Genomic DNA, 27,250 nt, shown 5'->3' with positions numbered 1-27,250 from the left:
TCAGGATATCCGAGTCCTGAATGCACCCTCATGACATAGTGTGTCACTGTAGCTCTTAATGTTTGCTTACAAGGTCCAAAAAGAATTAGTCATTTCAGAGGGAACTGATGTTGGTAAAGTGTTTTTTTTTTACAGTATATATGAAATTATTTAAAAGGTGTGTTTAAAAGTACTAGAAGAAAATAATACCCTCAAAAATGTTACCAGTAGATGATTCAAATCCAATTCTTTTTTCTTTTTTTTTGCATTCTTTCACTTTTAAGAATTTTTTTGTTTGTTTGTTTTACTTTGTTTCCAAAGAACCCTGCTTCTTTTAGAATAAGGGTAGGGGGAGAAAGCAACCATATTTTTGAGCCCTTTGTTTGGTGCCTTTTGGCTTCAGTCCTCCCTGATACCTGAGCTGTGGGAACCTCTCCCCAAGCTCTGGGGAGAGCAGGTAGCAGAATTGGGGTCCTTGGTAGTCCCTACCTCCCAAATTCTTGCACTGCCTCCCCAGGCCTTAGGCACATTGCTATCACCCACCCCCAAGCCCAGTCCTTCCTTGGGAGGCTGGTAGCAGACTCCTGCAAAAACAAGGCATATTCACATTGAGTGCCTTCTCCCCACTTGCAGGCAAGCACCTCAGCTCTGGAGTCAGCAAGCTCTTTCTTCCCCCCTCTATAGAGTAGGGGTTCCTGAGACTTTATTTTTTTATTGAAGTTATTGGAGTGACATTGGTTCACAAAAAATCTCCACAAAATGTCATCTGCACACTGCATCATGTACCCATCACCCAAAGCAAAGTATCTTTCTGTTCCCATTTGCCCAATCCCACCTACTCACATCCCCCATTGAGACTCTTAATGGGAGAGAACAGAGGGCCAAGGATTTAGCAGATATCTGAGACACAGAAGGGGCCGTGTCTTTGAGAAGTCAGGGACAGACACCCAACTACAACTAGGTTAAACCAGACAGGTGAGTTTAGGGAGCTGGAAGGTCCAGGGGTGGGTTTTAGGCACAGCTAGACCCAAGAGAACATTTGCCATTTGCACGTGCTTTCACTCAAGCTCCCTGTGCTGGGCTGGGAGGGTGCCAGGACACTCAGGTGCACAGACATCAGCTTGGAAGAGATGGCTTGTCTCTCCGATGATGTATATCTCTCCACAGAGTTGGAATATCTCTATGACTATTCAGCTAATCCTTTCCACATGTCTGGGGATGTGGATTTCTTCCTGCTCAGAGATCAGGAGAGGAGTAAGTCTAGCTCAGTGAGTATCCAAGGGCCAAGGTCTGCCCCAGCTCTTTCTTCCCTTCACAAGCAGCAGCCAGATTTTGAAAGAGCACTTTCCTCCTTTGCACCCCCAACCCTGCCCAAGCTAAGTGCGCACCAGCTCAAGTCCATGCTACCCTGGGACCAGGCAACACAGAAGGGAGTAAACCCAGGCAGAGTGGGGCAGGGTGGGGCAGGATGGAGGGTGGCGGGGTGGGGGTTGGGTGCAGGCTGGTCTTGAGGGACCCCACCTGACCTGCTCCACAGGAGCGGCAGCAGAAGAAGGTGCTGCGGGTGCATGAGAAGATGACATACTCATCCAAAGTGTCAGCCAAGCACAACAGCTTGCGTCGAGAGCTGCAGCTGGAGGATGAGACCGAGGACCAGGAGGCACGTGCAGAGGCTGAGCAGTTGCGTGCCTTCCGCTACCACACCGCCTGGAAGCTGTCGGTGACCAAAGGTCCTGCTCCTTCCTCGCCAGTGTGGGATCTGAGCCACCTAAGAGGGCAGTGCTTTAAAAGTGCTTGGAGAGGCAGGACTTTGGTGCACTGAGAAATTAGGCTCTTCTTTGTCCAGGGTTACAACCATCAACTCCAGCTAGAGTGCAAGTCTAAACCCATACAATCCCAGTATTGCATGCATTCTGAGTGTTGACTATGCACAGTGAATGCAGGCTGTATAAAATAAGGCATCTTTCCTGGGCTGGATGGCTCGATTAGTCAGAGCATCCTTCTGTACAACCAAAAGGTTGTGAGTTCTATTCCCAGTCAGGACATAAACTTGGGTGGCAGGTTAGATCCCAGGTCAGGGGGATATGGGAGGCAGCCAATGGATGTTTCTGTCTCACAATCACATCAATGTTTTTCTCTCACTTTCTTTCTCTGCCTTCCCCTCTCTACTACCAAAAAAAAAAAAAAAGCAATAGAAAACATGTCCTCAAGCAAGGATTTATGTATATGCACTTAACACAGAGATGAAAAGAGAGTCAATGTAGAACTAGATTGCCTGGGGTCAGATCTCCGCTTTAGCATTTAATGGCTGCACCACCCTGGGCGAATTTGCTAATGCCTTTGCATGGCAGAGAAGTTTCCTCTCCTGGCTAATAACAGTAGCCACTTCATGGTTGTGGGATTCAATGTCACCAGACTTTGTATGTAATGAGAAAGAACTGCATGTGCATGCGCTCTGTTATTTTTGTGACCCAGTAGGAAATCTTAAGTAATGAAAATGCATGTGTTTTCAGATGATAAAGTATGTCACTAAACTAGAAAGAAGTAGCTTGGGATCAGAGTCCTGAAACCCCCAGTTACTATAAGTGTACTGGATATGAATATCAACATAAGGAAACTCCCAGCCTCCACCCTGACACCCATGGCTTGTTCTTTAAGGTAGAAGTCCTGACCTTGCTTTGACAATTGTGTGCCATGTTCTGCATGGGGGAAGCAGTACAGCATGTGTTTCCTTTCTGTCTCCACCCTCCATTCCTAAGACCTAGGAGAGGCAGATGGCACTTTCATAGGGAAGGTTGGACCCAGTGGGTTTAGACACAAAGACTCATCAGTGGTCCAGTTTTGGCCTCCAGGGAAAAGCTCGGTTTCCTTAAGGGCAGAGACTTCCCCAGGGTAGACCAGGGAGACCGTGACCTAGTGGGCTCACTGCCAGACTTCTAGACTCAAAATAGGACTGCTGCACCACACCAGCTTCTCCTGGAAAGGAGAAGATTTGAGAGGCCAGACAGCCACAAGGTCCTGCAGTCTTTCCCATAGTCCCTGGGGTCTCCAAAGTTGGGGAGTATCTAGGTCTTCCTTTCCAGAAAGGCTAAGGAAAGAGGCTCCCACAGCCCTTGGCCCCATTGTGCTGCCTCTCTGCTTATACTCTGGAATGTTGTCCAGTTGCTCCCCTTACATCCTCCCACCTGTCTTAAACCTTGGCTGTGTAGACTTGGCTGTGTAGACTTGGCTGCTGCCCAAATTGGGGTCTGGGGACTTAGGATACCCCAAGTAGAGATCATGCTGCCCCATTTTTCTCTCAGGTCCTGGGCAATAGGCCTTTTTTAATGAAGTCCAGCTGGGTAAGACTTCTAGGGCAGGGGTGTCCAGAGTCTTATTCCAGGTGAGAGGAATGCAGAGAGGCTCTCCCACCTGGACCCATCTCCAGGCATGAAGATATATTAGCAGAGCCTTCTCTCCTTTTGCCGGAGAAAGGGTTCACTCTCCCATGGTCCCTGTAATAACCTGGACCTTGCAGCATAGCACGGTACCAGGAGCAGCTGACTGGCTCCCCTCTTTTGGCTATGTACCATCTGTAGCTGAGAACCTAGGTCTATCTCCCATTGTCCACCCCATCCCTCTAGATGCCTCTCTTCTCTCACTGCAGAAAAGAAAGGGGAATCTGATAACATAAATAAGTACATCAACCAGAAACGGCAGATGTTCCTCATCCAGGTAGGCCTACTTGCTCCCATGAAGGGGACCCTGGTGGGCTGTTCCAGTGAGAAGCATGATTCTTGCTCTGGTGGCCTTCAGTATGCCCTGGATATGAAGCGGAGTGAGATCCAGCAGCTGGAGATGCTGGCGATTAAGGAGGAGGCAGAGTTGGAGCGGGCTGAGAAGTCCCTGGAGAAGGATTCAGCCTTGTTCGATGAGTTCCTCAGGGAGAATGACCGCAGCTCAGTGCAGGCCTTGAGAGCGTGAGCCTGTGGCCAGAGGAGCTGGCTTGCCATGCACCATCCCCCCAGGGTCCCCTGGGCTTCTGCACACCCACCTAACCTAGCTGGGACCCAGCCCCAGCCCCCTGTTTCCACCCCCACCCCTGCCTCCTGACCCTGTCTCAATTCTGACCTAAACCCAGCCCCCTGGTAGTCCCCCCAATTCCAGCTCTGCCTGAGGGCAGTATGGATGCCTCTCTTTAAAGTCTGAGGTTCTCTCTGTGCCCCCATCCCAACATCCAGAGCAGAGAAGGAGACCAAAGTGAAGATGGAGAAGATCACTGAAATCCGAGATTTGACCACTCAGATCATGAACATCAAAAGGTGAGGTCAATGCCTGGCCTATTTCACTCAGCATAATGCTTTCCAGTTCCATCCATGTTGTTGCAAAGGGTAGTAGCTCCTTCTTTCTCTCTGCTGCATAGAATTCCATTGTGTATATGTACCCAGTGACCAGAGGGGAGAGGGAAGGGAATTTAAGGGGAAAAATGGGGAGGGATTTTGAGGAACAAGTATGAAAGACACAGGGATGAGGACTGGGGGGAGGGAATGGGAGGGAGGTGGGGAGACGGGGTGGGGGGGGCTGGGATGAGAGAAATAGACAAAAAAATGTACCTGAAAAATAATTAAATAAAAATTTAAAAAAAAAAAAAAAAAAGGCGAGGTCAGAGGCAAACTGGGCCTGGGCTGGCCTGCCCACATTTTCCTCCATCGCTTCTCCCCTAGCCAAAGAAGTCCCCCACCACACAAATCTTATCATTTTAACACTGAGTCCTAAACATGTCAGGACTCTGAAGCCCTGCAGGCTGCTGTGCATCTTACAGATGAAGTGACTGAAGCCAGGAGAGGTTCAGTGACTTTCCCAAGGCCACACCACTAAGACACAGGGCTCACATGGCTCTGAGGACCCCAGGCTCCCCCAAGAGGGACAGACAGAGTCCCTGAGGATTATCACTCTGTGGGAAGCATAACCCACATTGGTCCCAGCAGGGTGGGTGTACCCTCCCTGGTACCAGTGTTTCTGCGGCTGCCTTTCTTGGCCAGAGTGCACTGGGTCCCCTCTGGGGGGTGGGGCATCCAGGGCAGAGTCTGACCTTACTTGTCCCTTCCCCCGGTTTAGCGAAATCTCCAAATTTGAAGACACTCTGCAACATTACAAGGTCTACAAGGATTTCCTGTATAAATTGTCACCCAAGGAGTGGTTGGAAGAACAAGAGAAGAAGCACTTGGCTCTCAAACAGGCTGAGGAGGTCGAGGTCACGGAGGCCCCCAAAGGGAATGCTTTATTCTTCACACATGGGGACAAAGGTAGCAGAAAAGAGAATACAGGTCCCTGGGTCCACCTACACCCTGTGTCCATCCAGCAGAGGCCTTGGTGGTGTGCAAGCCATGGACTTGGCCCCTTCCATACCTTGCAGAGCTCCAGTTGGGGCAGCAGCCTCCTCTTAGCCACTGGTGGCTCAACCCAAGCACCTACTTGGGGAAGTGGGGCTGAATCTCAACTCAAACCCTAGGGACTTCCTCCTATGCGCCTTCTTCCTTCTGCCATTGAGGGGCCCTGGGGAACCTTATGCCCCTAAGCCGTGTTGCTGCTGGCCTGATTCTAGCCAAGGCCATCTGGGACCCCTCCCTTGCTTCCTGTAGGACCAGGGATCAAGGGCAAGACAGGCTCCAGAGGTATGTGGCTGCCCCAGGCTGGAGGGCCCCACCCTGGGTTGGAAGCCCATAGAAACTATTCCTCTGCTTCCTCCAGAGGGGCAAGGCCCAAGGAAGCCCTGGAAAATGCTGCAGGTGGTACAGGCAGGGCAGATCCTGACCAGCACCATGAGCCTCCAGCAGGAGAGTCAGCCCAGTTTGAGTGTTGGGCTGGACCCCAAAGGGTGAGTGGACTTTGGAGAGCTGCAAAGGTCATTGGGGCCTGGGGAGGTACTCCCCAATGGTTCCAGGCCAGGAGTACCCAGGATGGGCCCAGACTCCCTGAGGGGAAGAGTGTGAGGAGGGCTATTCCCATACTGAAGGGTATTTGAGTACAGTGTGACTTCAGTTGGAAAATCAAGAGGTTTTCTCAAGAAAGGTTTATTTCTACTTGATACAGTAAACTTAAGCCTGGGGTGGCCCACTCAGGTGCTAGTAGACTAGTCAGGTGTGAACAGATGAAGGTAGCCAAGTGGACAGACAGAACAGGATGGCACATGCCCCCTCCCAGCACTCTGTCACCAGGGAGTGCTGGCCCAGGGGCCAGAGCTCCAGAGCTGGTCAAGAGAAGCCAGAAGCCTAGACATTGTAAGATCACCCAGACTTAAGTATGATGGTTACTTTCAAATTTTCTAAAAAAACACAATGAGGGAAAACAGAAACCCCAAACAGATCCATGGTCCAGTGCAAATCTGTCCCTCCACTCCTTTATCTCCAAGGCCAGAGCTATCCTCCACCCACCCCGCCTAGTTCATAGGATGGGCATGTTTAGTTGCTGGAGCACCCAGTCACTGCTCTCTCACTGAAACATTCACAAAAATCACAACTCTATAGAAGGTATAAAAGCTGAGTGGTCCCTGTGTACCTCCTTCCAGGCTATTGGCCTAGGAAGCCACAAGCAGTGCTACAATGAATTTTATTATTTCCTGCATGTCTTTTCAGCCATTTCTAAGAAAATAGTACATTGAACCATATGTAGGTCAAAAGAGTACTGGTATGTCCTTATGAGTCAACCTAAACACAAGCAAAGGAGGTTTTCTTATGCCCACCCTTCCTTTGACAAGGGAGCTGACCTGCGCATGTCATTATTTCTCCATTAGCAATATTGCCAGGGTGGGTCCAAAGGCAGTTCTTTTTAGCCAGGATTCAAGCTTCCCTGGTGGCCTGTCTTGCCCCTGACATTTTGATGCTGGCTAGAATAAAATTCACAAGATGAATTTTGGGGTGGGGCACTGACTACAGTATCAAATGGCTAACTGGCATTTGACTTCACAGTGCCAGGGCCACTGCCAGGATGCTCCTCTCCCCCATGGACTCTGGACCACCTTGGGCCAGAGTGATGAGGGCCTGGAGAGCCATGTGGTGAGCCACCTGCAGGTGGCTGGCAGATTTGGATCCAGGGAAAAGAAAGAGAGAAAATTTAATTGGTTGATATGATTAAGGGGCTGGCAAGTTCATATTTTGCAGGCAGGCCAGCAGGATGCAAACCTAAGGAAGCAGAGCTGTTGCTATTACCTGAGTCCAAAGGCAATGGTCTGGCAGAATCCTCTCTTTTTTTGGAGAAGGTCATTCTTTCTCTATTGAGGCCTTCAACTGACTAAGTGAGGCTCACCTATATCATAGAGAGTTAGTTGCTTTACTCAATCTACTGATTTAATGATGGAGATCAGGATGACAGTTGGGGATGGGGGAGATGAAGAGATGGAGGGATTGAGCAAAAAAGAAAAAGGACTCATGGACATGGACAACAGTGGTGATGGCTGGAGGGAGTGGGGTGTAAGGGGACTGAAGGGTAATGGAAAAAAAAAGATTAACTTACAAACATATACAAAATATATAAAACATTATTTTGCTAATATTAATAAAAATACAGAAATGTATTGATTTACAGACAATTTAAAAGTTATAAAAATTATTAACCTTAACTAAAAAAACTCCTCCACAGACACATCTAGAATAATGTTTGACCTAGCCAAGTTGACATACAAAATCATCACAGGGGCTCAAAGCTGGATCTGCTAATCATGCAGAATCATGTCAGTGTTTGACAGTTTCATCAGTCATCCAGGAAGCTCTAGCTGAAGGCCAGGCCTCCTGGGCAAGTTCCAGCTCCAGTGTCTCTTGTCTTGTATGTAGTTCCTCCATCGCCCAGCTCCCAGTCCCAGGTCCGAGTTCCCACCTGTGGGGCTGCCAAGAGCCTCTCAGACACCTCCTGGTTACCTTCCTGCTGTGCTCTCCAGCAGTGATCAGTGGCCATAGGACAGATCTTCTCCTGCCCTACCCCCAAACTCCTCCCTACCCAGCCAGCCCCTGCCTATCCTCACACTTCCCCATCCTCTCACCACCCCTCCCCCATGTGTCCCATCCCATATTCCTCCAGCTCAGCCACTCCAAACTCTAGTACCTTCTGGAGGGCCACCCATATGACAAGTGAGGAAACTGAGGCACCAAGCAGCCAGATAGCATTGGAACCCTGGGCTCCATAGTCCACCCTTGGGTCCAGGGCCTGCAGAGGCCAGGAAGTTTCTGCAAAGCAGTGAGACGATCAGATTTAGGTCTTCTTTACTTTTTTTCTTTTATATTGAAGTGCTATTGGCATCATAAGATGAACAAATCTTAAGTGAACATTTGGCTTTTTACATAAATATATACCCACCTGATCATACCCAAATCCAGATAGAAAACAATCCAAATGTCCAAAACACCAAGGTGCCCTCTTCCAGTGAGAACCCACACCAGAAATTAACCACTGTTTTGATCTCAATCACTCTGGGTCACTTTCCCTGTTCTTGAACTTCATGCACTTAGACCAACATGACTGTGCTCTGGGTCTGGCTCTTTTCACTTCACACTTACCTAGCTTTGTGCAGCCACAGGCTGCTCTTTGTACCTGTTTTCTGTGGGGGAAAAAAAGCCCTGCTGTCTTGGCCCACTCTCCTATTGGTGGCCATTTTGGTTATCAAAATGCTTGGCTATTTTGATTAAAACTACTTACAAACATTCCAGTACTTTTCTATCTGAGCACTATTTTATGCATGAGCACTATTTCTGTGGAAATAGGGGTGGAATTATTGGTTCATAGGGTGGGCACATGCTTAGCTTTAGTAGCTTCTGCCTGCATGCGTGAGAGTTCCAGCTTCCCCACTTCCTCATCAAATTGTTTTGTCAGTCCCTCTCGTTATTCTGGCAGGGTTGTTTTGAAATAGAGTACATTGAGAGGAAATCTGAGGTTCCATAAGGTCAACAGATCAGGAGATGACTACGTTTGTAAAGATAGTTTGTTTCTCACAGTCCCCAGGAAAGGAGGCATGCCATGCCCTGGGAGCCACCTCAGGAAGCACCAGGGTGGTCAGGAGGCAAAGGAAGCAGAGAAACTGAATAGGAGCCTTTATTATGGTTTCTGCAGGAGGGAATAGGTGAGGCAGGTTAAGTGGGTTTAAATTTGCTGGTCTGAATAAATTCAGGTCTCTGGGACACACTGGTTATCCCTAATTGTCTGGTACTTGGCCCTGGTAATGAGGCAGAAAGATAATGAGGCAGTGTGAGAGCTTGGGACAGGAGCACTGGATTGGTTAGTTTGCATTTGAAAAGCACATTCAAGGGTGTTCATCCCTCCAAAGTCAACATGGCCTCTGATGTCAGAGTATCAGAATACAGAAAATCAGAGTTAATACAGGGGTAAGGTGATATATCATGATTTTAATGACATTTTCATGATGAGAAATATGATAGCCATTCAGATATCCTCCTTTGTAAAAAGTATCTGTTCAATTTTTATACATTTTTATTGGATTGCTGGCCTTTCTCTTCTGGTTTTCTATTACTTTGTATATTCTGCATGCCAGTCTTTTATGTAATAAGTCTAGTATAAGTATCATCTAGTCTCTCTTATTACTCTTAATGTTATCTTCTGAGTCCAGTTTACCAATCTTTGCTTTTATGATTGGTACATTTTGGGTCCTACTTAAGAAACCTTTACCAATCTCGAAGTCACTCAAATAGTCTCCTATGCTCTCTTCTGGAAACTTCATCGTTTATCAGCTTGGATGAAGGTGGTGGTAGTGGGGATAGGGAGGATGGGTAGCCCAAGGGCTCGAGAACCTCCTTTTCACTTTGCTTCTCGGGGTCTGTATCTTCTGCTCATCCCTTTATGCACCCTGTCCTCTGTCCTTTCTCTACAGTGGATTGGCCACCCCCTCCCATGGTTCTGCCTCCTACTGTTTGCTGAGGTGCATAAGCCCCTTAGATGTTCTCTACACTCAACCTCCCATATCCCAAACTGATACTTCTCCAGCTGGAAGGTGTCCCAAATGCTGCCAATTTGCAAGCTCATGTTCATCTTTATGAATCATGGTCATGCCTTATGGGAAGAGTAACCACCACTTGTGGGCCAGGCACATACCATGGTTTATTTACTCTGATCTCTGCAACTCCTGCCAGTAGGGGCTGCTATTTCCTGTTCCGTTTTGGATGGAGGCTCCAAGAAGTTGGATATGCATGCATGTTTCCTCTGCCTAGGTTGCCCCTCGGCCCTAGAGCTACCACTATAAGGTCTTGTGTTGGGACAGTCCCTGAGACTAGAGGTGTGGGATCACTCTGTCCTGGGTTTGCATCTGGGCTTCTCCATCTATTAGCCATGTAACCAGGCCTCTGTGTACAGTTGGGCAGGGTATGATACACAAGGTGTTTAGCCAAGAGGTTGAGTGGAGACTAAAGTCCAGTCTGCACCCCAAGCTGTGTCTCTTTATTTTTTATGAGTTTTTCTAGTATTTCATTCAGCTCTAAAAGTATTTTTAATATAGCATGCCAGTAGAGGTTGCCTACATTGTGTCCGGATTCTTAAAAATGTACTTTATGTGCCAGCAATGTCCTGCAGGTGACCTTGGGCAAGTGACTAGATCTCAGAGCTGCATATTCCTCATTTGCTAAATGGGCATTGATGTGTACACGATGTGAGGCCCAGGCCCAGTGAGTGCTTAGTATCCTCTCCCACAGGGCCCTGCATTTTTCCTCTCCACTGTAGGCAGGTCAGGGCCTGGAGTCTCTCAGGCCTTAGCCCAGGTTCCTCTGGCCATTCTTCAGCCAGCAGAACCTGTAATCCTGAGTGGGGGCCAAGGCTGGAGCAGGTGAGAAAGGGTGATGAAAGATGTCAGGCAAGATTGGGCCCCCATCCAGTAGAGCCTTCCAGGGCCCCACACTGAGGAATCCAAGCCTGCATAGCCTTTCCTGCACTCATGTGGGCTGGCCCAGGATGTTCTCTGCCCCTGTGGGGTATTCAGGGTCAGCTGAACACAGCTGTGTCATGGGGCAGCTATGAGGGCCATCAAGGAAAAGTCAATGACACTTTAAATAAGAGAGAGGGGCACAAGAGGACCTGAAAGTGGCTTTTTAAAAAGGATGGCAAATGGAGAGGGGCAGTCTCTGCAATGAGAGCTGCAGGTGCCAAGGCCTTGAGGCAGGGAGAGACCTTGAGGCTTTGTTCCTGGAGAGACAGCTAGGGAGCTTGCAGGGCAAGAGCAGAGTAACCTCAGGCAGTGGAGGAGGCAAGGGTTGGGAGGGCAGCAAGGTCCCCACCCACAGCTTCCAGATAGAGGCCAACCTTTATGCTAACTGGAGTGAGATGAGTTCATTGAATTTAAAACTATCCACCTGGTTGCTGTGTGACAGTTGAGGAACCAAGAGGAAGCTAATGCCACCACCTGGGCAACTTGTGCAATGGACAAGGAGGACAAGGGATTTGAGGGTGGAGAGATGCTGTATAAATACCAGGATTTTACACTCCTGGGGTAGAGTACAATATCACAGGCTGGGCCCTGGTGCCCTGAACCCACATCTCTCCACAGGTCCAGCTCTGCCCTCCCTGTGCAAGAGGACCCAGACAGTGATGGGGAGGTCAGTGGTCCCACTCCTGGCAGAGCCTGAGAAAGCCAGCACCCCCTGCCCCCCCCCCACACACATACATACACACACACACTTGTTGCAGGAACTGGGGCTGTACTTCACAGAGCCCCAGCAGCTCTTGGATGTCTTCACAAAGCTGGAGGAGCAGAACCTCTCACTGATCCAGAACACACAGGAGATGGAAGAGACCTTGGAGGAGCTGAGCTTCACCCTGAAAAACACCCAGATCCGTATGTAAGTCTCAAGTGGGGCCACCCAGGCCAGTGAGGGGTGAGCTCTGTCACTGACTCTCATCTTGGAACCCCCACAGTCACTGGGAGCTGGACTGAATGTGCTACCCTCACACCCTACTTGTCCATAGCCCTGGCCCTTCCCTGACTTCTGTTTTTTTGGAAAGCTCTACTTGAAGGCTGTGTCTGGCTCTGGTGAGATGTGTTTATTGGGCACGGAGACTGAGGCTCATGAGGAACCAGGAGTGTTCTAGGAGAAGGTCATGTGAGTGGGGCCACACAGGACTGCTCCATAACCACCCTGGAGCAGTCTGAAGCCAGAGAGGGGATATTCTAAGGACCTTTCACCCCAGGTACATTCTGCTGATGCCAGGCCAAGGAGAGGTGGGCTGGGCAGAGTCAGCTGGGGCACTAGGTGAAGCCTGTTGGGAGCAAGGAATTCACTCCCAAATACACACTGAGCACCTATACTGGGTCAAGCCTGAGTCTAGGCCCTCCAAGGATAAGGTAAGGCCCTGACTCATGAAGCTGACATTCTATGGGGGCAGACAAAAAACAGAGATGCCCCCATATTTGATTTGTAGATACTGACACATGCTAGAAGGAAAATTAAAATTATATGAGAAGGGGGCTACAGTGGAGAGTAGCTCAGATTGATGAGGGCAGTGGAGGCTTCTAGGGGAAGATGTCATTTGAGACAGGCACTTCCTGGGTGATGGGAAGCCAAACAGTGATCTGAGGGTGCCAGGTGGAGGGAAAGTAAGTGCAAAGGCCTTGAGATGGGAGCCAGCCCATCTCAAGGATTCAATGTCCCACAGGGAAAATATGTTCCTGAATACTCATGCCTTGTTGACCCTGTCCTGCCATGGACAGTCTCCTGCTGGGAATCTCCAGAGTTATGTGAAACCACCAGCTCTCAGGCAAGATTTTGTTTTCTAGAAAGCTGGGAGGTAGCAGAGACACACACAGAGATGAGTTGGGGAGAGGCAGGCAGCCTACCAGTTTCCAAGAACCCGGTGAGAGGGCATACACATGCACACACAAACCTCACAGAATCCTGGAGGTATTGTCCAGTAACTGGGCTTCAGCCAGCTGAGCCACTCCAGCATCTGAGCCATACTAAAGCACCAACACGTTATTTCCAGGGGAGTCACAGCCCATATACATTTAATTTCCATGAACTCAACTACCCTTTCTCAGGAAGAAACAAGCAAACAAGCAAAAAATACAACAAATAAACCATCCAAATGGGCCTAATTTATTGAAGAAGTTGAATCAGGAATTAATAACCTTCCAAAACAGATGATTCTACCAAACATTTAAGGAAAAAATTATACCAATTCTGTATAATCTTTCCCAGACAACAGAATACTTCCTAACTCATTTTATGTGCCCAGTATTACCTTAATACCAAAACCAGACAAAAATATTATAAGAAAACTGTAGACAAGTATCTTGCATAAACACAGATGTAAAAATCCTCAACAAAATATTGAATTCAACAATATATGAAAAGAATTATATTCCATGACCAAGTGAAATTTTCCCCCAGATGTGCTAAGCTGCTTCTGCATTTAAAAATCAATTTGGAAAGCAATCGACAAGCTAATGAAGAAAAATCACATGACCTATCAATAGATGCAGAAACAGCATTTGATAAAATTTAATCACTCATAATAAAAACTCTTAATAAGCTAGGATTAGAGGGGAACTGCCTGAACATGATAAAGGACTTCTACAAAAAAAACCTTACAGTTAACATCATACTTAATGATTTCCTTCTAAGATCAGAAACAAGGATGTTCTTTCCTTTCATTCTTTTTCAACATAATACTGGGAGTCCTAGCTAATGCAATAAGAGAAGTAAATTAAATAAAAGGTATACAGATTGGGAAGGAAGAAATAAAGTAGTCTTTGTTTGTGTATGACATGACTGTCTATAAAAAATCTGAAAGAACAACAAAAAGGTCCCTCCTAAAACTACTAGACTACTGCAGCAAGATTATAGAACCCAAAGTTACTATACAAAATATAGAGGAAAGTCAATAATTTTCCTATATATTAGCAATGAAAAAGTGGGATTTGAAGCTGAAAACAAAATATCATTTACATTAGCATTCCAGAAAATGAAATAATTAGGTATAAATCTAACAAAAATGTATAAGATCTATATGAGGAAAACTACAAAATTCCAATGAATGAAGTGAAAGAACTAAATATATAAAGAGCTATTCCATGTTCATGTACAGGAAGACTTAATATTGTCAGATATCAGTTATTTCCAAGTTGATCTGTACATTCCCAGTCAAGTTATTTTGTAGATATCAGTAAAATGATTTTAAAGTTTATATGGAGAAGCAGAAAACCCAGAACGACTAACACTGTACTTATGGAAGAACAAAGTTGGAGGAGCACTGACACTATGCAACTCGAAGACATATTATAAAACTACAGTAATCAAGATGTATAGTATTGGTAAAAAGAATAGACAAATAGGTCAGTGGGGCAGAACAGAAGCTCAGAAATAGACTCACATAGATATAGTAAACTGTTCTTTGACAAAGGAGCAAAGGTATGCCTTTGCTTTCCAAAAGTTCAAGTTATATCACTTTGCTTTTATGAAAGACCTACATTATTACCTGTTTTATCTGAAATAAATCTAAAGAGGATTTTCACTTTTATGAATAAAGCTGTTACCATACTAATGTAGATATTTCATAAAAGTGAAGTGGTATAATGCAAACTTTTAGAAAGCAGAGGATACTCTGCTTTGTGCTATTTTAGCTTACAAAAGGTTTCACAGGGATGCTCTTTCAGATAATGGGAAACCTGTATAATGAAAACCTTTTCAAGAAACACTGCTGGAACAACCAGACATCCACATGCAAAAAAATAAATCTAGATATAAGCCTTAAATCCTTCACAAAACTAACTCAAGCCATGACTGGTGTGGCTCGGTTAGGCATCATCCTGCAAAGCCAAGGGTCACTGGTTCAGTTCTCCATCAGGGCACATACGATAGGCATCCAATCAATGTTTCTCACATTGATGGTTCTCTCCCTCTCTTTCTCACTCCCCTCCCCTCTCTCTAAAAACAAATAAATAAAATCTTAAAAAAATTCAAAATGGATCATAGACCTACATGTGAAATGCAAAACTATGAAATTCCTAGAAGATAGCATAGGAGAAAATCTAGATGACCTTAGGTGTGGTGATAACCTTTTAGGTATATCACCAAAGCAAAAATTCATTACAGAAAGAATTGATAAGCTGGACTTCATTAAAATTAAAAACTTCTGCTCTTTAAAAAGCAATGACAAGAAAACAAGCCACAGATTGGGAGAAAAATATTTGCAAAATACATATCTGATAACTATTATCCAAAATAAACACAGAACTCTTAAAATTCAACAATAAGAAAATGCACAACCCAACTGAAAAATGGGCCAAAGACCCTAACAGATACTTTATCAAAGGACATATACATAAAGATGGCAAATAAGCATAGAAAAAGATGTTCAACAGTAGATGTCATTAGGGAATTGCCACTTAAATGAGATAGATACTATTACACACATACGGCCAAAGTCCAAAACTGACACCACCAAATGCTGGTAAAGATATGGAACAGGAATTCTCATTTATTGCTGGTGGAAATGCAAACTGGTACAGTCGCTTTGGAAAGGTTTGGCAGTTTCTTACAAAATGAAACAAACATACTCTAACTACATGATCCAGTAATCCTGTTCCTTGGCATTTACTTAAAGGAACAGAAAACGTATGACTACTCAAAAACCTGTACACAGCCCTGGCTGGTGTGGCTCAGTGGATTGAGCGTGGGCCTGCGAACCAAAGAGTCAGTCATTTGATTCCTAGTCTAGGGCACAGGCCTGGGTTGCAGACCAGGTCCCCAGTGGGGGGTGTGCAGGAGGCAACCACACATTGATGTTTCTTTCCTCTTTCTCCTTCCCTTCTCCTCTCTAAAAACAAATAAATATTTTAAAAAAACCAAAAAACAAAAAACTGCACATGGATGTTTATGGCAGCTTTATTCATACTGCCAAAATTTTCAAGCAACCAAGATGTCCTTCCATGGATGAATAAATAAACTGTGGTATACCCAGATAACAAAATATTACTCATCACTAAAAAAGAAATGCATTCTCATGCTATGGAAAGACATGATGGGGGAACTTTAAATGTGTATTGCTAAGTGAAAGAAACCAATCTGAAAAGGCTACACACTGTACGACTCTATCAGACATCCCACAAAAGGCAAAACTACAAAGATGAGTGGTTGCCAAGGTTTAGGGCAAAGGAGGGATGAATAGGTGAATGACTGAATTTTTAGGGCAGTGAAACTATTCTATATGATACTGTAATTGTGGATACATGTTATTATGTATTTTTCAAAACCTATAGAATGTATAACACCAGGAGTGAACCTCAAGTAAATTATGGACTTTGGATGATAATGATGTGTCAGTACAGGTTCATCAGTGGTCACGAATGTACCACTCTTGTGCAGGATGTTGACAGTGAGAAAGGTGGGGGATGCAGAGAATATTTAGAAAATCTCTGTACCTTCTGCTTTTAATTTTGCTATGAACCAAAAACTGCTTTAAAAATAAAGCCTCTAGCCCTGGCTGGTGTGGCTCAGTGGATTGAGCGCGGGCCTGCAAACCAGACAATCGCGGTTTGATTCCCAGTCAGGGCACATTCCTGGGTTGCAGACCAGTTCCCTGCAGGCCAGTTCCCAGCAGGGGACGCATGAAAGGCAACCATACATTGATGTTTCTCTCCCTCTCTCCTTCCCTTTCCCTCTAAAGATAAATAAATAAAATATTTAAAAATAAATAAATAAAATAAAGCTTCTATTTAAGTAATACATACAACAGTAAATTATCAGTCTATTCCAATAGTGAAACAAAGGGTGGCTGGCTGTATTATAGGAATGTTCACAGTAGTTATTCATAATAGCCAAGAACTGAAAACAACCCACGTCCATCAGTAGGTAAGTGTATAAACAAAATGTGGTATATCCATACCACATGCATTAGATTTGTTTTTAACATTTCACCTAAAATTTTATATAGTGGTACTTGAGTATGATATTGTTATGTTTCAAAACAACATGCTTATGATTTTGTAATAAAAGGTTTTATAATAAAAAGGGGTATTTTGTGCTAGACTCTGTATATATTTACTTTTGAATTACAGTTCAGGTGTCCAACATAGTGGTTAGGTCACTTATATAACTTACAATGTGACCACCCTAATAAATCTTGTATTCATCTGATATCATACATAGTTATTACAATATTATCAACTAGATCCCCTCTGCTGCACTTTATATCCCCATGAATATTTTTATAACTGGCAATTTGTACATCTTAATCCCTTCCCCTTTTTCATCCAATCCCATCCCCTCCCATCAGACAAGCAATCATCAAAATGCCCTCTGTACCTATGAGTTTGTTTTTGATGTTTGTCCATTTAATTTTTAGACTCCACATATAAGTGAAATCATATGGTATTTGTTTCTGTCTGATTTATTTCACTTAATATAATACCCTTTGGGTCCATTCATGGTATTGCATGTGGTGAAATTTAATGCTTATTATGGCTGAGTAATATTCCATTCATCTATTGATGGGCACTTGGGTTGCTTCTGTATCTTGGCTATTATAAATATGCAGCAATAAACATAGAGATTCATGTCTTTTCAAACTAGTGTCTTGGGTTTCTTCAGATACTCAGAAGTAGAATTGCTGGATCCTTCTTTGTCTCATGTTATAGCCTTTATTTTAAAGTCTACATTGTCTAACATAAGTATTGCTATTCCACTTTTTTATATTTCCATTTGCATGAAATATCTTTTTTTTCCATCCCTTTCCTTTCACTCTGTGTTTCAATCTGAAGTGGGTCTCTTGTAAACAAATGTATGGGTCTTGTTTTCTTATCCATTCAGCCACCCTATCATTTGATTGGAGCATATAATCCTTTAAAGTACTTACTGATAATTAAACTATTGCCATTTTTTATTTCTATTTTTATCTTTTTTTCCTCTTCTTAAAGTCCTTTGACAATTTTTGTAATACTGGTTTAGTAGTGATGAAGTCCTTTACAGCTTTTTTTCCCCCCCTGGGAAGTATTTTCTTCTTTTTGATGCTATTGTAAATGTAATGGTTTTTGTGTTTTCCTTTTTCAGATTGTTCATTATTTGTGTGTAAAAATGAACTAACTTTGTTACCTTTGTGTCCTGTTATTTTGCTGAATTCATTTATTAATTCCAACAGATTTGTTGTGCACTTTTTTCTTAATTAAAACATTTTTTAAAGATTTCATGGATTATTTTCTAGAGAGGGGGGAAGCCAGGGAGAGAAACACTGATGTGCTAGAGAAACTTCAATACATCACCCCTCACATGCCCCAACTGGGGACCCAGTCCATAACCCAGGCATGTGACCTGAAGGGAATATCGAACCTGTGATCTTTCTGTTCACAGGACAGCACTCAACCCACTGAGCCACACCAGCCAGGGCTGTGATGGAGTCTTTAGGGTTTTCTACATGTAAGATCACTATCATGGGTAAACATTCCATTTTATTTCCTCTCCAATTTAGATGCCTTTTTTCTTACCTAATTGCTGTGGCTAGAAGTTCCACTACTATATTGAATAGAAGTGGTGAAAGTGAGCATCCTCACCTGTTCCTGATCCAGGTGACCTACTTGCACCCAAGCTGCATGTGGCCTCTCAGTCTTTCACCACTGAGTATGTTTGCAGTGGGTTTCTCATATATGGTTTTTATTATGTGAAGGTAGTTTTCTCCTGTTCCTATTTTGTTTTTTCACAAAACAGCATTGAATTTTATCATATCCTATTTCTGCATCAATTGAGATGATCTTGTGATATTTTCCCTTCATTCTGTTAATGTGGTGTATTACCTTGATTGATTTTCATCTTTTAAACCATCCTTGAATTCCAGGAATAAGTCCCACTTAGTTGCATTGTATAATCCTTTTAATATGCTGCAGAATTCTGTAGGCTAATATTTTGCTTAATTTTTTGAATGCACGTTCATAAGGGATATTAGTTTGTAGTTTACTTTCTGGTAGTATCTTTGACTTTGGCATCATAGTTATTCTGGTGTCACAGAATGAGTCAGGAGGTGTTCCCTCTCTTCAAATTTTTGAAAATGTTTAAGAAGGACTGGAATTAGATTTTGGTTACTGATTCAATCTTCTTACTAGTTATAGGTCTATTCAGATTTTCTATTTCTACATTATTTAGTCTTTGTAGATATTCTCTTTCTAGTAATTTATTAATTTCATTTAAGCTCATTTTAGGGGTGTACAATTGTTCACAGTACTTACTTTTCATTTCTGTAGAGTCAGTAGTAATGTCCTCACTTTCATTTCTGATTTCTAGTAATTTGAGTGTTTTTCCTCAGTCCATCTATGCTAAAGGTTTGTCAACTTTGATCTTTTCAAAAAGAACCAATTATTTTTCTATTCCCTATTTTGTTTTTCTCATCTAATCCTTATTATTTTCCTCTGCTAGCTTTGAGTTTAGAATATTTTAAAAATAAGTTATTTAAGTTCTAAAATTAGACTGATTTCAGATCTTTCTTGGGTTTTTAAAGTGGGTTTATAATTACCATATAAATTTCCCCTAAGCACCACTTCTGTGTCATGTAAGTTTTGGTATGTTGCATTGTTTTAATCTCTACATTTTTTATTTCCCTCAACTTTTCTTTATCTGACAATGTCTTAATTTCACCTTCACTTTTAAAAGGCAATTTTGCCAGATACAGAATTCTTGGTTGATAGTGTTTTTTCCCCTTTGAGTACTTTGAATATATCAGCCTACTGTCTTCTGGCCTCTAAAGGTTCTAATGAGAAATCTGTAGATAACCTATTGAAAGCCTCTTATTGTGAGAATTTGCTTCTCTCTTGCAGCTTTCCAGATGCTTTGGCTTTCCAGTGTCCTGTGATAGTCTTATTATAACATGTCTCAGTGTGATTTCCTTTTACTTGGCAGTTCCTTGTGCTTCTTGGAACATTTATATTCATGTCTTTCATCCAATTTGGCAAGTTTGCAGCCATTATTTCTTCAAATATTTTCTCTGTACTTTCCTCTTTCCTTCTTCAACAATCAAAATGTGTATATTGTCCTCCTGATAGTCTTCCATAGATTCCTCAGGTTCTGTTTTCTTTTTTTTTTCTTTCTGATCCTCAGCCTTGATAGCTTCCATTGTCCTTTCTAAAAGATTGCTGATTCTTTCTTCTCCCTGCTCAAGTCTGCCTTTGGATCTTTCTAGTGAACTTTTTTGTTTCAGTAATTGTACATTTCAGCTCCAGGATTTTTATGGCTATTGCTTTATTAATATTTTCATTTTGTTCACATTGTTTTCTTCACTTCCTCCACATCTTTCTTTAGTGATGTAAGCCTCTTTTAAGACAATTGTTTTAAAAAGTCTTTGTAGTTTATCTGCCATCAGGTTTTCTTAGAAACAGATTCTGTTGCTTTTTTTCCCATATGAGTGGGCCATACTTTGTGCTTTTGTGTGCCTTGTGATTTTTGTTTTTGAACACTTAACATTCAAATCTAATAATGTGGTAACCCTGGAAATCAGCTTCTCCCCTGACCCCAGGGTTGTTGTTGTTATTGTTTTTATTTGCAGGTTGTAGGCTGTCTCTTTGCTGAGCCTGAGTTGTAAATTTAAGGTCTTTTTAGGTCTTCTCTGAGCCTTTCCTTGGGCATGCACAGTCAATTTGTAGTTTTCCCTATATATACTTTCCTTGAACTTCCTTGGTCTTTAGTGTCTGTCTTTCAAAAGGGTGAAAAGAAAAAAATGGAGGGAGGGATGAGCACCCGCCCTTTAAATCCCTTGGAAGTCACTTCAGCCAAGAGGAACATGCAACAATGCAGGGAGGTGCAACAACGATGGCTGTATGTCTTCCCCATCTGCGATTAGAAGCACCAATCAGTAATCAGAACAAATACCCAATATTTGGAGGACACAGTCCTTTTTGCCCACCAGAGCTCCCACAGGCTACGCGAGCTGTTGCAGGAAACTTACACAGTTGCCTGCAACTGGGCTGGGAGTGGCTGCTGTCAGAGTTGAAATTGACTGAAATTAACTGCAATTACTATTCAGGCTTCCCCTGAAAGTTGTCAGCTCCAGTATTTCAGAATTCCAAAATAGTTTTATTAGATATGTTCTGCCAGTGCAATTGCTGTCTGGGTGGGGAGACAGATTCCTAGGGCTTCTTACTCTGCCATCTTCCTCTATTTTAAAATATTTTGGATTTGTTTTTTCTTGCTGCTATTTCTGCAGGAATATAGTAACTCTCTTTTGTTTGGTCTTTTGAATGACTTATTTACATTTCTTGGTGTTTGCTTTTTTTATTTACTACCTGTCTAGTAAATGTCTGGTTATATATCCCTAGGTATTTATAAAGAAATCCTCTTTCTTGTTACTTTAACAAAAAACAAAACAAAACAGAAAAACCTTTTCGTAACTTCTCCAATTCAGCCCAATAGCTCTAAGAAAATTTCAAATACACAAACGTATATATGAGAATAGTATGATGAGTCCCCAGTCCCAGCACCATCTTCAACACTGCTCAACTCAGAGTCAATATCCTTTCACCTAGACCCCACTCACATCCCCATCTCCTGTATTACTTATAAGCAAATTGCAGGCATTGTATCATTTGATCTACAGATATTAGATATTTCTCACACAATAGGGCTCTTTAACATAACCTCAAAAACATCATCTTATCTTTAAAAAACCAGCAATCCTTATTATTTAACATCAATTTTCCACATATTATTGCATTTTAAGATATTAGATTGAATTAGAATTCAAATTAAGATAACACTCTTCAACTGGTTGTTTTTAAATCCATTTTGATCTATAGGTTCCTTCTCTGTCTTATTGCCCCATCCAGTCCAGTTGCTGAAGAAACCAGGTAACTTTTCTGGCAGCAAAGTGCTCCTCAGACTGTGTGTGTGCACTGGACTCCCCATGGAATCTTATAAAATGTAGTCTCTCATGGGGTAGGTTCTGATCAAAGCCTGAACTGTGCTTTTATGACAAACACACAAGTGACAAACATGCCAGTCTGAGGACCAACAAAGAGCCATATATCCCTTGTGCCTCTGCATTTCCTATAAATTGGAGGTGGGATCCAGTTGAGAAAAACACTGTCACCCAATGGTTTTACATTTAAAGAGAACTAGTAGGGGGCAATGGTCTTGATCACCTGAAGAAGTAGAAAACCAACAACAAACCACCACCACCACCACCACATCCACATAACAAATGAAAGTAGAGGTGAAGCAGCACAGTGCCAGATGTAAGATATGTAGGATAGTACACCAGCCAGTTAAGGCATAGGAAAGTGAAGGAAGTATTAGAAACCAGGTTAAAGCCAAATGCAATCATGTATCCTTTAGAAGAGATACCACTGGCCCCAAAAGCACCTGCTCTTACAGTGGGTGCTCAGGGTTGGAGGGAAATAGAGCCTGATATCAGGAGGTGCTGTCGTCACCCCAGGAGAACTGCTTGTGCCCAAGATGCATGTGGCCTTTCTGACCACCACCTATGAAACTCAGACCCACTCAGTATTCCTCACACTCACAGTCTTCTGAACTATGGTGTGGCTGTAGCCCTGTGGTGATGCATGTGACAAATCATGGGACCCCTAGTGGGCAAGAGCTGCAGCACATGACACTTTGCTTAAGATGGAGTCAGTAGGTTTTAACAAATGGAGAGATAGCCATGAAATCTTCATTGGGGTAGGGGACCACTTCTGGGCCCCCCAGGCACTGTTGGTGAAGTGGCCTGATTTGCACGCGGTCATTGTGACCAGGATTTGTGTGCAACTGCCTGCACTGGGTGAAGCTATGCCAGCCATGAGAACTGAGATTCCAGCTTGGGAAACCCCCCAACATATAAGGGTCAGTGTCTGCCATGATTGTGATTTTCATTATTTTTTTTAAAAAAATTGTATCATTTAAAATAAAGTTGATGGTTATAATTCCATTCCTAAATATTTACTCAAGAGAACTGTAAACAGTCCTTGTAAAAACCTGTCTATGATGTTCACAGCAGCATTATTCCCAAGAACCCAAAAACAGAAGGCCACATGTACTTCACTGGATCAGTGGCTTAGCAAAGTTCAGTCTGCCCATACAGTGAACTATTATGTGGTCATAGGAATGAAGTTCTGACACATGCCACAACGTGAATAAACCTTGAAAACAATGAACTGAGTGAAAGAGCCAGACACAAAAGGCCATATGTATATGAGTTCATGTTTATAAAATGTCCAGGGGAGATAAAAAGTAGAGAGTGAAAAATGGGGAGCGACCACTAATGGGTACTGGGTTTCTCTCTGGGTAATGAAAATGTTCTAAAAGTAGATTATGGCAATAATTGTACAACTTTGTGAATATACTAAAAACTTTTTTTTTAATGTCAACTGTTAAAAATCTTAAATTTTATCCCTGCATCTCACAGCTCCCTTGACTCCAGGACATGTAGACACTTTGCAGTCATGGTCCCTTAGCACTCAGGACAGCAGAGGAAGTGGTCAGGCTCAGAGAGGTGAAGTGCCCAGGGTCACAGAGTGAGCAGGGTCCTGCTGGTCCCCCATCCAGGGATAGGGAGGTCAACCAACTGAAGCAGTGGATCACCACATTGATGATGGCCATCACCAAGGAGGAGGAGACAGCTGCTGAGCTGCAGCTCAAAGCCCGAGTCTTCCATTTCGGCGAGTACAAGGGTGCTCAGGAGGTAGGTCCTTGGATTGCAACCAGCAGATGGTGGGCAAGGAAGGAGTGAATGTGGCCATAGGCCATACTGCCAGTAGAGGGAGTGTGCCTATTAAAGCACATGCTGGGAGGGTGTCCAGTGCCTGGAGCTGTGACAGTGGGAAAGCAAGGCCTGAGGTTCAGCCATGCTCTGGGTCTGCCATGGTCCCTTGCCATCTCTAGGCTCTGTGCTCCACACCAAGGGGCACTGGCTTAAGAAGGCTCTTGGTCCTCAAACCCAAAGAACCCCATGTGTTTCTGCTCCATGGCTGTTCTGCTGCCCAACACACCTCCTCCATTCCTTTTCATTTGACAAATATGTCTGCTTCTTAAACTTATACACTGTACCCAGAAAGTGACCCTCCTTGGTGGAAGACAGGCTTATACCCTGGCCAAGCTGGGTGAGAATTTTTAAGGCAGAGAAGGCCAGGAATGTTCCAGGCAGCGGGACCAGAATTTGGCACACACCTTTCTTGATAGCACCTCCAGTTTCCTAATTCATCCAAATTCTTACTGCAGGCACTGGGCAAGGTACACAGGATACCACAATGAGCAGGCCAGTAGATCCCCCGCCTCCTGCTGGTTGTCACTAGGTACTGGCTATGCCCTATGCCTGGCTTAAGCCTTTTTGTCTGCTGTTGCTCATTTAGACCTCAGGCTCACTTGTGTGTCGAGGATGGTTAACTTTTTCTGAATGTCAAAACAAGCTTAGACAGGGGAGTTCATTGACTGGGCCAGGACCATACAGAAAGGTCACAGGATGTGGTCTTGTGGGGAGCTGAGGTCAATGTAGAGGCAGTGGAAAAAGGGCTCCCAGAAGGATGGGGCCTTGGTACACACATTGAGGCAGCTGGGGAGAAGCTGAGGCACAGGTAGCCTCAGTGGAGACTGGAATTCAAGATCTGGCTGACCACGAGAGCAAGGGGGTCACAGCTCTGGTCACGGTAAGTATAGGTGTCCAAGTTCTGTCCTTTCCCATGCCTCCTGAGTGTTTACCTGTACTGAACAAGACCCTGGGAGGCCCACCATGCCACAGTGAGGGCAGACCATGAAGTGGGGGCAGACACAAGCCCAAGTGACTCTGCTGGTGGATTGCCCACCTCACAGGACAAGCTGCTGGAGAGCCTCAACCACAAGGTTTTGGATGTGTACCGGCACTGTGTCGGTGTCCAGCAGGAGTCCAACCTGGGCACTGTGCAGATGCTGACCATCATTGAGCACCAGATGGATGAGCTGCTCGAGAACTTGGAGCGTGTGCCCCAGGTCAAGGTCGAGCAGGCTGAGAAGATCAAGGAGAAGGAACGGCGTCAGAGGTGAGAGCCTAGGCTGCCCTCCTAGGGCTGGCCGTGTTATCCTGCTCTCCAAGAACTCCCAAACCAAGGGGCTTAGACCCAGGTCCTCCATGTTGGGAGGGCCAGCAGCCAGGACTCTGTGGGAACTGTAGGGGATAACAAGCTCAGCCCCAGTGAGGGAAGCCCCTTTTGTGGAAAGTGGAATGTTGTGGAGTCAAGGAAACCCCAGGAGCCAAGGTGAGGTGTGGCTGGCACAGACTCACCTCTGAGGACAAAGGATATTTTCGTCACTGGATTGGAGAAAACATTGGCACTGCCAGAGCCCAGGGAAGGGAAGGGGTAAAGACTCCAGCAGCAGCTCTAGGGGAGCCCAGGGTTTAACGGCAGGGGCAGAAAGGTGGAGCTGGCAGCGTCTGAACACTGGAAACAGGTGGCATGGGCCCGTCCTCTAAGGGGAGACCTGGGGAATTCCCCGTGGGCCTGGTGAGGTGCAGATGACTTCCAGAGGCCATGACTCCTCTGGACCATGGGCTCCTGGTTCATTCATTCCTGTGCAGAGTCCTGAGACACAGCCATTTGTCTCTCCCATGAACACGGGGGCTCTTCCTCTAGTGCCCTGCTCAGGGCAGACACTGGGCAAAGGTTTGAGAAGTACAAACAGGAAGGATACAAGGCTATTTGCTGGGGTCTGGGCCTTCAAGAGTGATGATGGGAAAGCCCTTGGCACATGAATCAGTGACCAGGGGATGAATCAAGGAACCTGGGCTTCCTGAAGGTATGAGATAATGGCCCTTAGGTTGTCTCCCAGAGAAGCCCAGAGCTGAGATGCCCCTAAAGGAGCAGTGGCAAAACCATGGCTCTGCCTTGGAAGCAAAGGGTGGACAGGAGTGGGAAGTCTTCTCAGAAGAGGGTGGGCCATGGTCTGACGGCTGTGGAGGAGGGAGCTGGTAATGGAATTTGGCAGCTTCCTCTGGCCCCTCTGGTCCTTAACCCATTTCTTGCTGCCATTACCACCTAGACTTCGGGAAGAGAAGGCCAAGATGCAGAAGCAGCTTCAAGAAGAGCGTCTGCAACGGGCCCAAGCCCGGGCCCAAGCTGAGATCAAGAAGAAGGTTGGCAGCATGGCCCTGGGGAGCTACTGCTGGGCAAGGGTCCCACAGCCAGGCACAGTGGGGCTGGGAGGAAAAGGGCGCCTACAGCCACGCCTGGTTCACCAAACCCTTAGCAGATGCAATTACAGGGGTCTTGGGGCCTTAAGATCAAAGCCTGGGTAGAGCAGGGTTTCCCATTCCTGGGCCTACTACCCCATCAGGGCTGCCCTCCCCTTCCTCCAGAATCCCCTAGGGCTGCCAGCCCTCCTGCACACATTCCTAGTCAGTGACTGGCCTGGTTATGCCCTCCCAGCCCTGCCCCGGTGTAGGCCCTGAGCACAGAGAGCTAGCACAAAAGCTCAGCTTTCCAGAGTCTTAATACACAACCTATATCTCTGGCCAAGCTCATCACCTACCCCTAGGGTCCCCCAGATTGCTGTGTCCCAGGGCCTCAACCCCACAGTGAATGGGCAGAACTAGCCACTTACCTCTGGCCCTAACACAGAAAGCATGGTCTCTAATGCAGGCCCAAGCCCGAACATGGCTCATAATGGACAAACAAGACTGATGGGCTTTCCCTGGAATGCACCAGCATTCTCCACTCTGTCCCATGGAAAATGGCTGACATTGCAGGATACCCCCCATAATCCCCACAGCAAGAGTTATTTCCCATCTGTGTTTCCAGGTATTTACCACCTCCTAGATCCCCAACACATATAGGGCTGGCATCCCAGGGCATAGGCTTTAATGCTGGACAGACATACTCCTGAGTCGGCTCAGCAACTACAGCCCTCAGCCTGCAGCTGACCAGGACTGACTAGAGGCTGGGATGGCTCACAGGGTCCCACAGTCCCAGCTCCTCAGCCCCCTGGCAGGGGTGTGACCTCTCGGCATCTAGACAGAACCTCTGATGTACTGAAGCCACCAGCAGAGGGTCACTGAGTCCACTATCTCTGCAGAGAGGCAGAAAGTTGGTGTGCCGCTCCCGGCCCCCGGTCTTGAAAACCAAGAAAGAGCCCGAATATGAGCTGCTGGACAAGGAAAAGGAGGAGCAACTGTTCTTCTTCACCTAGGCTTCATGGCGATGGTCTGGCCGACAGCACAGGAGAGATGGCAGCAGGAAGCGAACAGGGATGTGTCAGAGCCCCATGCAGCCATCACTATGGCCCCCCGCACCCCATGGTCTCCTGCTGTATGTTTCCTTACTCATATGAAATAAACCCCATGACTCTTTGGTGTCTAAGGCCTGTTTAAG

General features: G+C 45.0%; 2 protein-coding genes across 2 annotated transcripts in view; one reads left to right on the top strand and one right to left on the bottom strand.

The window, feature by feature from the left end:
* The first annotated feature begins 1,073 nt into the window (after nt 1-1,073).
* On the top strand, nt 1,074-27,068 carry CFAP100 (cilia and flagella associated protein 100). Its single transcript, XM_053670329.1, has 14 exons — nt 1,074-1,247; nt 1,517-1,709; nt 3,626-3,693; nt 3,775-3,938; nt 4,200-4,280; nt 5,077-5,264; nt 5,601-5,650; nt 5,712-5,836; nt 11,495-11,543; nt 11,635-11,786; nt 23,460-23,595; nt 24,720-24,925; nt 25,923-26,016; nt 26,955-27,068. Exons 1-14 carry the CDS (start codon nt 1,110-1,112, stop codon nt 27,066-27,068), a joined length of 1,758 nt encoding a protein of 585 aa, XP_053526304.1. The 5' UTR covers nt 1,074-1,109.
* Nucleotides 9,331-27,250, bottom strand: part of ZXDC (ZXD family zinc finger C) — a 65,731-nt gene continuing 47,811 nt past the window's right edge. The window contains exon 9 of the mRNA XM_053670326.1: nt 9,331-11,763. Within this exon, the coding sequence (XP_053526301.1) occupies nt 11,759-11,763 (5 nt within the window). The 3' untranslated portion in view covers nt 9,331-11,758. The remainder of the gene's footprint in view (nt 11,764-27,250) is intronic.

This window comes from Artibeus jamaicensis, unplaced genomic scaffold (assembly GCF_021234435.1).
Source record: "Artibeus jamaicensis isolate MK-2021 breed Jamaican fruit bat unplaced genomic scaffold, CSHL_Jam_final contig_558, whole genome shotgun sequence".
Taxonomy (NCBI): Eukaryota; Metazoa; Chordata; class Mammalia; order Chiroptera; family Phyllostomidae; genus Artibeus; species Artibeus jamaicensis.
The sequence above is the reverse complement of the archived record's forward strand: the minus strand, read 5'-3'. Positions and strand labels throughout refer to the sequence as shown.